At 41.2% G+C, this 16,038-nt stretch overlaps 1 protein-coding gene across 6 annotated transcripts in view; it reads right to left on the reverse strand.

Annotated features, from left to right (window-relative positions):
• UBP1 (upstream binding protein 1) overlaps positions 1 to 16,038 on the reverse strand; it is a 65,481-nt gene that overhangs the window by 20,595 nt on the left and 28,848 nt on the right. For all 6 annotated transcript variants that reach the window (XM_070455315.1, XM_070455314.1, XM_070455313.1 and 3 more), the window contains exon 3: positions 2,475 to 2,551. In XM_070455315.1, the coding sequence (XP_070311416.1) occupies positions 2,475 to 2,551 (77 nt within the window). The remainder of the gene's footprint in view (positions 1 to 2,474; positions 2,552 to 16,038) is intronic.

The following is a 16,038-nucleotide window of genomic DNA, read 5'->3' on the forward strand; positions in this document are numbered from 1 at the left end:
CTCTTTTGGCTGCAGAGTGTTCTAGGGGCTCTTCAGCTGAAAAAGGAGGTTGTCTTTTAAGAAATCCATCCTGAGGGCTTCTCTGGGGGTCCAGCATTTAAGGCTCTGCACTTCCAATGCAGGAGGCACAGGTGTGACCCCTAGTGGGGGAACTAAGACGCCGTGTGATGTGGCCAGAAAACCAAGAAAAAGAAATTCATCCTGTAGTCTCTGGCAGTCACTAACTGTAACTCTGAATCCCAGACAAGCTCTCAGGACGTGACTGTCTGTATTCATATCCACCAAAAATCAGATATGTGGTTTCTCAAGTGGTTGATCAAATTAATTTAAGACCATTTAAAAAGTAACCCTGTGACTGTCACAATGACAACAGAGTTCACCCACATCGTCCCTTAAGTAACATATCACTAGGCTGAATATTAACCAGGTGTGGCACAATTTGGCAAAGATTTGCCGGGATACCCCATACTTGTCTGACAACGATGAGCTGGAACCAGGTCATGCTGAGAGATTATCACTGGTAATAAGCCTCCTGGACTCTGGAAAGTGAGAGCGGTGAGTCTCCTTGACCAAACTCTTATTTGTCACTAGAGTTCAGCAGAGTATAACCAATCCAATGGGGCTTGCTTACTGGGAACAATGCTAACACCTCTGTAAAAAGGTGAATCTGATCAGTGTTTACCACAGGTGAGAAAGCAAAATGAGGGAATTTTTAAAAAGCTGGCTCGAAGCTTAACATTAAAAAAAACTAAGATCATGGCATCTGGTCCCATTATTTCAAGGCAAATAGATGGGGGAAAAGTGGAAGCAGTGACGAATTTTATTTTCTTGTGCTCCAAAATCAATGCGAGTGGTGACTGCAACTATGCAACTAACAGATGTTTGCTCCTTGGTAGGAAAACTATGACAAACCCAACAGTGTATTAAAAGGCAGAGATATCACTTTGCTGACATAGGTCCATAAAGTCAAAGCTATAATTTTTCCAGTAGTCATGTATGGATGTGAGAATTGGACCATGAAGAAGGCTGAGTGCGAATTGTGGTGCTGGAGAAGACTCTTGAGAGTCCCTTGGACAGCAGGGAGATCAAACCAGTCAATCCTAAAGGAAATCAGCCCTGAATATCCACTGGAAGGACTGATCCTGAAGCTGAAACTCCAATACTCTGGCCACCTGATGTGAACAGCTGACATTAGGAAAAACCCTGATGCTGGGAAAGATTGAGGGCAGGAGGAGAAGGGGTCAACAGATGATGAGATGGTTAGATGGCATCACTGATACAATGGACATGAATTTGAGCAAACTCCAGGAGATAGTGAAGAACAGGGAAGCCAGGCATGCTGTAGTCCATGGGGTCACAAAGAGTTGGGCAACAACAAATGATAAAAAAAAAAAAATACAGTCATCTGACTCACCCTCTAGGGAAATGACCCAACTCACTGATGTGGCCTAGACATGACAGACTCCACATTTAAACGGCACATGTGAGAACAGGTAAGTCACCTGTCTCCTTCCATTCCAAGTATGCTGGGAGTCCTAGGAGTCAGGAGAAACCTGGGCGCTTATTCCAGGTTGGCAAGACAGTGCTCCAGTCGGGACCAGTAGGATCAGGAGCTTTCTGCCCCTAAATATTCAAAGACTCTCAGGCGCGCAGCGCGGGACAGCTGCTTTCGGGACTTGCTGGGCTTGTCAGCACCAGTACCGCTGTCCCCTCCCCACGCTCGCCCTTCTGAAAAGGGACAGGCCTCTCCGCACTGAGGGCCCAGCGGGCCTCCCCGGAGGGAGACGGAAGGGCCGAGAGAAGTCCTGCTTCTCTCTCACCAGCAGCCTCACGGAAGTCTTCCATCTTGCCAGTGAAGCTTCTCCCATAACCCTTGCCCTGTAACGCTCTGGAGTTCTGGTGTCGCACTGTGTGCTGAGCGACAAGTAAAGACTAGAAGGATCCACCACGCAGATACTGCAGGGGCCAGGGGTGGGTCTGAAAATCCTAAAAGGACTGCGTTTGGCTACGCCTGGAATGAATGACTCTTCAGATAACTCCAGTAGGGTGAAGAAATAAAATTTTACGTAGGAGAAATTTTAAGAGGTAAAATAAAAGGTTCTTTAGAAGCATCACAGTAACGCTTATACTTGCCCCCACAGTATCTCTTTCCCTAAGGCATCTTTTAAAGAGAAACCAAGCTTTCATTTTTTTAGCACTGTGTTTTTCACCCTTGCTCAGTTACAATGTTCTATGGTACCTTGTTTCCACAGGGCTTTAATATTTACTTCAGTAACTGCTATAATTCCTATTTTACAGAGGAGTAAACAAAATATAGTGCAAAAAGTTAAGTTTTAATAAAGCCACTACTTCCTTAAAGTGACATTAAATAATTTGTTAAAAACTCCTGCAACAAAAAGCAAAACTCTTGCGGAAAAACTGCTATTTTTTGAGTCGTTTCAGTATCTTTTCAGAATTTAAATGGAGGTCCTTACCTTTACCAGTTTTCCAGTGATCTCAGGCACATCTCCCATTTTCCGATTATCCAGCATTCGGATTTCGTAAGACTGACCTACATGTAAAAACTGTGTATCAGAAACAATCCATTTAGAGAATCTAACCCTGTGTATTCACCTCTCTCTCAAACACACAATTACCCAGTGTTAATTTCTTAGAGAAGCAAACTTGGGTTGATCTTTCTCTTTCCTGCAAGTCACATCCTTTCCTTCTTCCACTCTCACAGAAGACTGACGAGTTCCTTGGTCACTTCACTTTCCTCTCACACTACCGTTTCATTACACATACATATATTACCTGAAACCAATTTTTCTTAACAGCTTTATTGAAATATAAATATTTACATGCCATAAAATCCACCCTTTTAAAGTGTGCAACTGTTCTTTAGTATATGCAGACTTGTGCAGCCATCATTGCTATTAACTTTAGAGTAACTTCATCATCAAAAAACAAATACATACCTGTGAGCAGGTCCCATCTCACGCCCCCACCCCAGCCCTTTGCAATCACTCATCAATCTACCTTTTGCCTCTTGGGATTTACTTGCTTTGGACACTTGATATAAATGGAATCACACAGGTGGCCTTCTGTGACTGACTTTTTCACTTATGTGTCAGTCTTTCCTATTTATGGCCAAATTATTCAACCGAACATACACACCACATTTCCTTTATTCATTCAACAGTTGGCAGGCATCTGGGTTGTCTCCACTTTGGGCTATTATAAATAATGATACTAGCAACATTTTGGACAGGTTTTTGTATGAGCTAGGGTCAAATTTTAATCCTGGAGCCTTCTTCCTTGTGTCAGGTAAATCCAGCTTAACATTTTGTCACTGCTCAATTCTGGTCCATAAAAAAACACAAGTAGATTCTCACATACCAATCTATTTAATTAGGAAAATAAGCTGCTGCCAAAAGTCAAGTAATATGCTCCAGATTTACTACAAGAGATTTCTGAATTAACTATCATTAAATAATAAAAGTGACAGCATAATTTGATATGTAGAAAATTAGGAGTAATTAAAGAGGGCTTCCATGTGAAGTTAAGGCTGTTTAAGATGAAACTACCAATATCTTACCCACAATACACTGGGCTTACAAAAAAACATACAAAGGGTGTAAGATCATACAGTCAAAATATAAGTTACCAAAATACAACCAAAATACAACCAAATCACTCCAAGGCTGGTAGAGGAAAATAACTGCCATATATACCACTAAAGAACAGTCCTTACATTAATTCAACACAATGAGAGAGATTAAACTAAAAACCCCTGTACAGCAAGAGAGAGACTGTTTTCCTTTACAGTTAAATCTGCGGCACACTTCACAATGGATCTGAACTGATCTTTTAAGAAGGCAAACGAACATCCAGGAGAGGTAATGAGCTGTCCCCACTGCTACATGTGCCCCAGGGATGTGCCTGAACCACTGACGCTGCTGAGAACGCCAGGACCAGACCCCAGTTTCGGCATCTACACACCCTCTATCAAGGGAATAATAACCAGCACACAATGAGTAGTGAGGCGACAGGGCCTCGTACTAAATAAACCCACACAAGCACCACAGGGTCATCCCCACATATAAACAGTCCCCTGAAACCACAGTAGGTAACTGTTTTTCCTAAACTCACAGATTAAGAGAATACAAGTAAAATGGAAAAGCAGAGGAACCACTCCTAGTTAAAAGACCAAGAGAATCTCCCTGAAAGAATAAACAATGAAGCAGACCTCTGTGATCTAACAGACACTGAGTTCAAAAAGGAGGTAATGAGAATATTGAAGGAATTATGAAAGGCTATTGATATAAATGCAGATTATTGTAAAAAGAAACCAGAAACTATAAAGAGGGGCCAAGAAAAATTAGAAAATTCATTTCCTGAGACAAAAACTGAGCTAAAGGAAATGAACAGCAGAGTGAATAATGCAGAAGAAAGAATAAGTGATCTGGAAGGTAGAATAATGGAAATTATCCAATCAGAACAGCAACTAGAAAGTCAAATTAAAAAAAAAAAAAAAGAAAGCAATATAAGAGACCCACCTATGGGATAATCTAAACCATGCCAATCTACGCATAACAGGGATTCCAGAAAGGAAAGAGAGAAAAACGGACTGAAAGTGTATTTGAAGAAATTACAGCTGAAAACCTCCCAAACCTAAAGAAGGAAACAGATATCCAGATACAGGAAGCATGGCTGGTCCCAAAAAAAGATGAACCCAAAGAGACCTATATCATGACACATTATAATAAAAATGGCAAAAGTTAAAGGGGGACTCCAGAGGCAGCAAGAGAGAAACAGGGTTCATTACAAGGGAACTTCCATAAGGCTACAAGCAGATTTCTATACAGAAATGCTGCAGGCCACGAGGGATATATTCAAAGTCGTGAAAAGGAAAAATCTGCAACCGAGGACATGCTCTACCCAAGAAGATGATCATTTAGAATAGAAGGAGAGATGAAGAATTCCTCAGACAAGTAAAAACCAAAGGAATACAGCAATACTTAGCCTATTTTAAAGAAAATGTTGAAAAGTCTTCCCTACTAGTAGTAAAGAAGAAAAAATCTATAGGAAAGAGAAAAATCCACAATTGGAAAATAAATCGCTTAAATAAGCTAGCACACACATTTTGAAAAAATCAAAAAGATTTCTGTGAAAGTGATAACAATAATGAACAGAAAACGATAAACATGAAGATGCAAAGTGAAAAGCGTTAGTCACTCAGTCATGTCCGACTCTTTGTGACCCCATGGACTACGGCCCACCAGGCTCCTCTGTCCATGGGATTCTCCAGGGAAGGATACTGGAGTGGGTTGCCATCTCCTTCTCCAGGGGATCTCCCTGACCCAGGGGTTGAACCCGGGTCTCCTGCGTTGCAGGCAGATTCTTTACCAACTGGGCCACCAGGGAAGTGGTGAAGATATAAAAAAGGACATCAAACTCATAAAATAGGGGTGGGGAGGGAGTAAGAGAATGTAGACTTTTCCCCCCATGGAATATCTTTTGAGCCCATATGACTAACAGTCTAGGGAAAGGAGATAAAGGAAAGGGTTGATATCCTTGAAAAACAGAGTAAGCACAAATCAAAAACAAAACAGGTTCATAAAAAAACAAAAAGAAGAGAACTTAAGTGTAATACAAGAGAAAAATCATGAAACCACAAAAGGAAAAAGAAAAAACATAAAATCAATGGGAAAATAGGTTTAAAGTAGCAATAAATACATAGTTATCAATAATTACCTTAAATGTCAAAGGATTAAAAGATGCAGAGTTGCAGACTGGATTTAAAAAAAAAAAGGCTCAACTATGCCGCCTCTAAGAGACCCACTTCAGGGCAAAGGACACACGTAAGTTGACAATGAGAGGATGAGAAAAGATACTTCATGCAAACAGAAAAGACAAAAAAGAGGGGACTGCAATACCCTTAACAGAGAAGACAGACTTTAAAGATAAAGGACAGTATATGATGATACAAGAACCAAAACCAAAGATTTTACACTTGTCAACATAATACACACCTAATAAAGGAGCACCTAAATACATAAAAGACTAATAGACATAAAGCGAGACCCGAAAAACTGACAAGAATGTAATAGCTAAAGACTTCGAGACAGAGAATCAATAAGGCAACAGAAATCGTAAATGAGACAACAGAACAGGTAGACTTAATTGATATTTTCAGGACATTTCATTTAAAAAAGACCAAACCAGAACACACATTATTTTCCAGGGCACATGGAATATTCTCAAGGACTGATCCCATACGAGGGCACAACACAAGCCCCAACAAATTTAAGGTCTCCAGGATCCTTTCTTACCACAACACCGAGAAACTAGAAATAAACCACAGCGGGGAGGAAAAAAAAGCAAAACACAAGCAATTAAAGGAACTAACATTCCACTAAACAATTTATGGGTGAACATTGTAAAGTGATTATACTCCAGTAAAAATTTAAAACAAAAAAACCTAATGGATCAAGGATGAAATCAAAGGAGAAATTTTAAAATACCTCGAGGCAAATGAAAATGAAAACACAACCATACAAAATCTACAGGACACAGCAAAAGGAGTTCTTAGAAGTTAATTGCGATACTGGCCTTCCTCAAGAAATAATTAAAAAAAGGAAATCTCAAACAACCTAACTTACAACTTAAAAGAATTAGAAATAAGAGAATAAAACCTAAAGTCATCAGAAGGAAGTAAATAATAATTATCATAGAGTAAACAAAGACTAAAACACACACCAACAGACACACACAAAAAACTCCCCACAGGAACTTCCCTGGTGGCCAGTGGCTGAGGCTTCACACTGCCAGTGCAGCAGGCCCAGGTCCAGCCCCTTGGTCAAGGAACCAGATCCCAGGTGCCACAGCTGAAGATCCAGCAAACTATAACTAACGATCCAGCAGGCGACAACTAAAGATCCTAAGGCCGCAACAAAAAGAGTTCCCGCGTGCCACAGAACTGCAGAAGACCTGGCACCGCACCCACCCACCCACCCACCCAGCCGAACCTTCCTACAAACCAAAGTCCAGGGCCAGATGTCTTCACAGGCGAGTTCTGCTGAACATACAAAGAATCTACACCAACCCTTCTCAAACTCTTCCAAAAGACTGAAGAGGAGGGAACGTTCTCAAGGACATTCTATGCATCCACCATCAACCTGATACCAAAACCAGACAAAGATACCATGAAAAAAGAAAACTACAGCCCAATATATTGGATGAATACAGATGTAAAAATTCTCAACAAAGTATTAGCCATTTGAATCTAACAACACATAAAACAGATCACATACCACAACCAAGTGGGATTCATCCCAAGCTCACAAGGATAGTTCAATATACACAAATCAATGTAATGTACCACATTAAAAAAAAAAGTCAAAACCTACATGATCGTCTGAATAGATACAGAAAAGCCATCTGACAAAATTCATCACCCTCCATATGTATACCAAAGTGGGTACACATAGAATATATTTCAACATAATAAAAGCCATTTATTACAAACCCACAGCCAATATAATAACTCAACAGTGAAAAGCAGGAAACATTCCTGCTAAAAACTGGAACAACGCAAGGATGCCAGCTCTCACCACTTCTATTCAACTCAGAATTGGAATTCCCTGAAGCAGCAATCAGAAAAGAAAAAGAAAAAGAAGGTAACCAACTGGATGGGAAGAGGTAACACTGTTACTATATGCAGATGACATGATACTGAAAATCCTAAGGATTCCACACAAAAACTACTAGATCTGGTAAGTGATACTCTGCCCTCAAAGTAGCAGAATACAAGATTAACTTTCAGAAACTGGTTGCATTTCTTTACACTAACAATGAAATATCAAAAAAAAAAAAAGGTAAAAAAAATACCCTTTAAAATCACAACAAAATACCTAGGAATAAATTTGACCAAGGAGATGAAAGACTCATGTGCTGAGAACTATAAAACATTAATACAGGAAATTAAAGAGGATTCAAAGAAATGGAAGCTACCTATGTTCTTGATTGGAAGAATTAATACTGTTAAAACGGCCATACTACCCAAAGCAGTCTACAGGTTTAATGCAATTCTTATCAAATTACCCATGACATTTTCTACAGAACTGCAATAAATAATTCAAAAATGTATACAAAACTAGGAAGACCCAGAATTGCCAAAGCAATCCTGAAGGACTAAAAAGACAAAACAGGAGGCACAGCTCTTCCAGACACCAGACCGTAACAGCATAGTACGGTACTGCCACAAAGACACACACAGATCAACGCAACAGAGCGCCCAGGAGTAAACCCACACACCGCAGTCAACCTTCAACAAAGGAGGCAGATTATAACAAGTGGAAAAGTCTTCAGCGAGGGGTGTTGGGCAAGTGGACAGTTACATGTAAATCAATGAAGCTAGAATTCATATCATACCACCGTGCACGAAAATAAACTCAAAATGGCTTAAAGATGTAAGCTTCAGACATGACACCCGAAGACTCCTAGATGAGAACACAGACAAGACATTCTCTGACATAGATCATACCAAATATATTTTTAGTTTCCCAAGGCAATAGAAAAAATACACAAATGAGATTTAATCAAAGCTTTTGCACAACAAAAGAAAGAAAAGAAAGTTTAGTTGCTCAGTTGACTCTGCAGTCCCATGGGGGCTCCTCTGTCCATGGGATTTTCCAGGCAAGAGTACTGGAGTGGGTTGCCATTTCCTTCTCCAGAGGATCTTCCCAGCCCAGGGATCAAACCCGGATCATCTCCCACATTGTAGACAGACGCTTTACTGTCTGAGCCGCCAGGGAAGTCCTTTGCATAGCAAAGGAAACCATAAAAAACACCACCTACAGAATGGGAGGAAATATCTGCAAGCATAAATGGGCTTAATTTCCAAAATATACACACAGTTCATAAAACTGAACAACAAAAACAACCCAGTTCAAAAACTGGCAGGAAACCTAAAGAGATTTCTCTGAAGAAGAAACATAGATGGGCAACAGGACATGAAAGGATGCTCAATGTTACTAATTATTAGAGAAACGCAAATCTGAAGTACAGTGAGGTACTACCTCACACAGGTCAGAATGGCCATCATCAAAAAGTCTACAAATAACAAACGCTGGAGAGGGAATGAAGAAAAGGGAACTACTGGTGGGAATCTAAGTTGATGCAGTCACTATGGAAAACAGTGCAGAGCTTCCTCAGAAAACTAGAGCTACCACATGATCCAGCAATCTCATGCCTGCACATATATCCAGACAAAACTATACTTCAAAAACATAACTCCATCCCTATGTTCACAGGAGCACTATTCCTAATAAGGCAGACATGGAGATAACCTGAATGTCCCCTGACAGATGAATGGATAAAGAAGATGTGGTAAATATACAACGGAGTACTAGGAAGTGGTTAAAAAAAAGAGCCACATAATGCCACTTGCAGCAACAGGGATACAAACAGAGGCTACCATACTAAGTGACGTAAGTCAGAAATAGAAGGACAAATGATGTCACTTACGTGTGACATCTGAAATACAACAACCTAGCCATGAAACAGAAAGAGTCATGGACATAGAGCGCAGACTGGTGGCTGCCAAGGGGGCGGGGGTGGGAGAGGGATGGTTTGGAAGTCTGGGGTTAGAGACAGGACCCAGCGTATGCTGTGCGGCTGTTTAGACACTGTGTCGCGTCTTTGCGACCCCGTGGACTGTAGCCCTTAGGCGCCTCTGTCCATGGAACTTCCCAGCCAAAAATACTAGAGTGGGTTGCCATTTCCTTCTCAGGGGATGTTCCGGACCTAGGGATCGAACCTGCATCGCCTGCTTGGCAGGCAGATTCTTTACCACTGAGCCACCAGGGACGCCCAAACCAGTATATGTAGAATGGATAAGCACCAAGGTCTTACTGTATGGTACAGGGAACTATAGTCAGTCTATCTTGTCATAAATCATAATGGAAAAGAACGAAAAAGAATGTATGCATGTATAACTGTATCTATCACTCTGCGATACTCCAGTCATTAAAAGTCAACTATTGGAGCAGGCAGTGGCAGCCCACTCCAGCACTCTGGCCTGGAAAATCCCACGGACAGAGGAGCCTGGTAGGCTACAGTCCATGGGGTCGCAAAGAGTCAGACACGACTGAGCGACTTCACTTCACTTAAGTCAACTATACTTCAATTTAAAATTTAATTTTTAAAAAATGAATGAATAGGTATCTCTGATAAATACACCATTATGTATCTGAAATTATACTCAACCTCAGGAACTTAGGACACAAAAATGAACAAAATGTTTGTGCTGATTATCAGATCAACAAAAAATATTCAATTAATTAAAAAAAAGACAAGTGGGTAAAAATGGGGGATAAACAAGCACATAAGATACAGAGAAATATAAACTGATAAAAGTATGAAAGGCAGTCTGCCTGCACCTGTTAACAAGTTCAATACTGCATCTTTTGACTCAGTTCTGGTTAGTAAGAGGAGGAATATTTGCACCTCACATCACACATTGAGGGCTAGCTCTTACACAAAAAGAAAAGAACTCCTAAAAAATTGTTAACAAATGCCCAACGTTCCCAGCAGAAAATGAGTAAATCATGTGAACAAGTGTCTCACACGAGAAGTAAAAGCCAACAGTTCTGAAACACATTAAAAGACATCATACCCCTGGGAATTCCCTGGCGGTCCAGTGGTTACAACTTGGCAAGCTCATTGCTGGGGCCCTGGGTTAGATTCCTGGTCAGAGAACTAAGATTCACAAGAAGCGTGGTTTGTGCAAAAAAAAAAAAAAAGAAAGAAAGAAAGACATTTGACCTCCACCAGGCACATCCAAGTTAAAGTCACAATAAAATGGCTTTTCACCTAGCGGATTAGCATGAATTCCTCAGTTTGAGATGTCTCAGCTAAAGGGAAATAGTCACTCTCATCTGCAGACAGGGCGGAAGTGATTTAAGAAGCAATGGTCATTCACTTGAGATTCTGAAGGTAGAGTCTGTGCATTTTCTGGTGTGAGACAGGGAGCAGCTGAGAGCTACTTCAGGTTTTTGGCAAGGGAATTTCCTGACATGTGGAAGATCGCAAGGAGCAGACCAAGAAGTGGAATCGTGTACATTTAAGTCTGAGAGACTCGCTGGGCATTCAAGTAGATGGTCAAGCTGACTTATAAATCAGACAACAAGCCAAAGAGAAGCAGCCTGTGAGATGGGAGGTGAACCCAGTGGACGAGGGGGGACGGAGAACTTCTCTCACCAGGATTACCTCGTGGTCTTCAAAAACTCAGAATTCTCAGGACTGAAAAAGGTAAGAAATCTCAATGTTCCTATCTTCACCTGTATTACTTATCCTCCTCAACCTTAGGACACTTCTGTGCTCAACATCAAGTTTCACCTGTTTCTGCAAATAGAGATCAGAATTTGCTGCTCCTGTGTTAAAGCACTATAGATTTTTGTTCTTCTCAAGTCAAAAGCAGGTTTTTAAAAAAGACTAACACTTAACATGCTTCAAATGATTTCCCTTTTGGAAACTACAGACAGTATGTCCTTGCTTTCCTCCTTCAGTTTCATCCTGAGTCTCTCACTATTTAGAAATCCCTCCCCCCGACAATTTCATTCAATGGCAATATCCACTGAGAGTAGCAGACAATGATACCAGGATTTTATTGGTTCAATTTCTTCTTCTATTTGATCTCTTCCCATAATTATCTTAATAACACAACTTCTAGGTTAGTTTTGTTGATCTACATTTGTCTAGGTTCTAAAAGAAATATAAAAAGGGTCCCACTACCAATGAAGTATAAAGTTAGACAGACTAAAATATGCCATGAGTTACTAGTCTTTATTTTCAGCTTTATCTTCTGAATTTACCTTTAATGAGATGTCTTTACTCATTTCTTGGCTTAGAGAAACAAGAGGACTGACAGAATTAAAAAATATAACTGATACGAGTTCATATCCCCACCCACCTCTGAATATAGTCTAAGATGGACATGTAGTCCAGAGCAACATGGAGCTCCAGATGTGACAGATCTCCCTGGACTAAGTTCAAAGCATTTATTTCTAAGGTCCTAATTCAGAAGGTTATAACAAGAACAAAAGCTAACCTTAAGAAAATCTACTACAGTGTGAAATGAAGTATTACTGGGGAGGTGTGGAGAAAAAGCTACAGAAGGCATAAAGATGAGCCAAAGTGGAAACAACATCCAATTGTGGTTGTATCTGGCACTCAGATGTTGTAAAGACTATACTGCATCAGTTCAGTCGCTCCGTCGTGTCTGACTCTTTGCAGCCCCATGAACCACAGCAAGCCAGGCCTCCCTGTCCATCACCAACTCCCGGAGTCTACCCAAACCCATGTCCATTGAGTTGGTGATGCCATCCAAACATCTCACCCTCTGTCATCCCCTTCTCCTCCTGCCCTCAATCTTTCCCAGCATCAGGGTCTTTTCAAATGAGTCAGCTCTCCGCATCAGGTAGCCGAAGTATTGGAGTTTCAGCTTCAACATCACTCCTTCCAATGAACACCCAGGACTGATCTCCTTTAGGATGGACTGGTTGGATCTATATTGCATAGGAACCTGGAATATTAGGTTCATAAATCAAGGCAAATTGGAAGTGGTCAAATATGAAATGGCAAGAGTGAACATCAACATTTTAGGAATCAGTGAACTAAAATGGATGGGAATTCGTGAATTTAATTCAGATGACCATTGTATCTACTACTGTGAGCAAGAATCCCTTAGAAGGAATGGAATAGCCTTCTTAGTCAACAAGAGTTTGAAATGCAGTACTTGGGTGTAATCTCAAAAATGACAGAATGATCTCGGTTCATTTCCAAGGCAAACCATTCAACATCACAGTAATCCAAGTTTATGCCCAACCACTAATGCCAAAGAAGATGAAGTTGAACCATTCTATGAAGACCTATAAGATCTCCTAGAACTCACACCAAAAAAAGATGTCCTTTTCATCATAGGGGACTGGAATGCAAAAGTAAGAAGTCAAAAGATACCTGGGGAACAGGCAAGTTTGGCCTTGAAGTACAAAATGAAGCAGGGAAAAGGTTAACAGAGTTTTGCCAAGAGAATGCACTGGTCATAGCAAATGCCCTCTTCCAACAACACAAGAGAAGACTCTACAAATGGACATCACCAGATGGTCAACACAGAAATCAGATTGATTATATTCTTTGCAGCAGAAGATGGAGAAGCTTTATACAGTCAGCAAAAACAAGACCTGGAGAAGACTGTGGCTCAGATCAGCTCCTTATTGCAAAATTCAGGCTCAAATTGAAGAAAATAGGGAAAACCACTAGGCCAAAGACATACCTAACTGAATGCAGAATTCCAGAGAACAGCAAGGAGAGATAAGAAAGCCTTCTGAAGTGAATAGTGCAAAGAAACAGAAGAAAACAGTAGAATGGGAAAGACCAGGAGGAGAAAGTGGCGACAGGATGAGATGGCTGGATGGCACCACTGGCTTTGGACACCAGTTTGACCAAGCTCGGGGAGATGGGGAAGGACGGGGAAGCCTGGTGTGCTGCAGTCCGTGGGGTCACAAAGAGTAGCACACGACTTATTGACTGAACCACCACCACAAAATGAAATTAACAAAAAATGACTGAAGCGTCAGTCAATTAACAGTATCTTTAATCCAATAGATATGTTATTTCCTAGGACCTAAAACTTATTTGCAAAGTACCTAACATTAGTTGATTAAACAGAGGATTCTCTAAGTAGAATTTGGCCTCCAAATGAACAGATATTCCTGATCCAATAGCAACATAAGCTGATCTGTAATAAATCAAGGGGGGTTAAGATTCAAAGTCTCACTTGTTATGGTGGTAGAGAAGCACCACAGATTCACCCGGGACCACTGGAAAAGGGGCGGCCGTTTCCAGCCGGATCCCTGCCCAAAGAAGAGCCACCTGCTCTTCAAATGGAGAGCTCCCCACTCGCGGCTCCACAGTGGGACTACAGGTTTTTACTTCATGTCAGAGGTTTAAGTCTTCTCGTTACCTACTAGCCGAGGACAGCTACCCAGGCGTAACCAGGAAAACATCAACACAGTTTAAAATCTCCACTTTTATTGTTCTAAACAATAAAAACTGACACTCTAAAGCAGCAATACAATTGGAAAACTTGTTTCAATTTCTACCCAACTGGTGAGGTTAAGTCGACACAGAATTTACTTTCTTTATGGCGCTGTACAATGACCAGTATTTTTCAGCAATAGCTGCTCAGGACCCAGACGGGAGACTGCTAGTAGGAAAGACCAAGCTTGGCTGAAGATGGCTGCACTTATGTGTCAACCCTCCTCTGAGGAAACCCATTTATAAGAGGTGGCAGTGAGAAGTTGTTCAGGTATTTACCTGAATGGCTGAAGCAATAAAAAGGTAGTCCAGTGGCTAGCTAAGACTCTGCACTCCCAATTCAGGGGGCCCAGGTTCAACCCTTGGTCAGGGAACTAGATCCCACATGCTGCAACTAAGGCTTCGCATGCCCCAACTAAAGAAACCACGTGCTGCAACCAAGACTGAAGATTTTGCATGCCACCACCAAGACCCAGAGCAGCCAAATAAATAAACATTTTTTTAAAAAGGTGAAACAAGGTCCCTGGACTAGCAGCATCAACATCACTTGGAAACTTGTCACAAATGTAAATTCTCTGGCCCTCCTCCAGACCTACTGACTCAGAAACTTTATCAGTCATGTTTTGATAAGCCCTCTGGGGGATCCCAATGCATGCTAACATTGGAGAACCACGGCTTTGTGAAAAGCCACAGATATCCATTCAGTCCATATTCTTTCCACCACAAAGCATTCGGGACCTTCTCCTGGGAATAACCTGTCTATGTCAAAATTAAGAACTAAGTGAATATAAAGCTGTTTCAATTACAAATCCTTTACCAGTAACCAAAATTCACTTAATAGTCATTCACTTATGTAACAGGATTGTACATCTTTTTAACAGTCTAGGATAGCTCTGGCTCTAATACACAAACATGCTCCACAATTCCACTTATCTTCATATACATTCATTACACTTTTGTGTACAGTCCATACATTTGAATATACATACATGTGCATTCACACACACACAGGCATACATGCAAAGGCTCAGGGTTCATTAGATGCTCATTTAAAGACTCAGCTTTGACTGGGCCTTCAGGGATAAGCTAGGAGGCAGGACTGTAGGATGCAGAGTGTTTTTCTTTAAAAGCTGAAGAGAAAATGCCAGCCACACCATGGAAACAGCTCTGATACACAACAGTGGCCCATTCTGCACCACTCTGGAGCTTACCTACCTAGTATACATTTGCCTTGGCTGGGGTGTTAGCTTCCTTCTGCTGCTGTAACCAATTACCACAAACTCAGTGGCTTGAAAACTATACAAATTTATTACAGTCCTAGAGTTAAGAAGTCCAAAATGGGTCTAGTGGGCTACAGTAAAGCTGCCAGCAGGCTACATTCCTTCTGGAGGCCGTAGGGGAAAAGCGACCTCCTTGTCTTTGTCTACTTCTTGAAGCAGTCTTCATCCGTTGGTTTGTGGCAATCTTCTTCCCTCCATCTTCATCTCCCTCTGACACCCGACTCTCCTGCCTCTTTCTTTCAATTCTAAGGACCCTTGTGATTTCACTGGGCCACTGGATAATCCATAATAATCTATTTCAATAGTTCTAATTAAATCACACCTGCAAAATGCCTTTTGCGATAAGGTGTCTTCCAGGTGACACAGTGGTAAAGAATGTGCCTGCCGATGCAAGAAGCCAAAGAGATGTGGGTTCGATCCCTAGGTTGGGAAGATCCCCTAGAAAAAGAAATGACAACCCATTCCAGTATTCTTACCTGGGAAATCTCATGGACAGAGGAGCCTGGCAGGCTACAGTCCATGGGGTTGCAAAGAGTCAGAACCAACTAAGCGTCTAAGCATAGCACAGCAATCATGCTTGCTACCAAACCTGGCAAAATTTCTGAATTGGTAGGCAGCTATCTAGTCCCAGGGTTGCATTCTAACGGTTTGTAAAAACTGCTCATCTTATCTGCCA

This window comes from Odocoileus virginianus, chromosome 26, assembly GCF_023699985.2.
Source record: "Odocoileus virginianus isolate 20LAN1187 ecotype Illinois chromosome 26, Ovbor_1.2, whole genome shotgun sequence".
Lineage (NCBI taxonomy): Eukaryota > Metazoa > Chordata > Mammalia > Artiodactyla > Cervidae > Odocoileus > Odocoileus virginianus.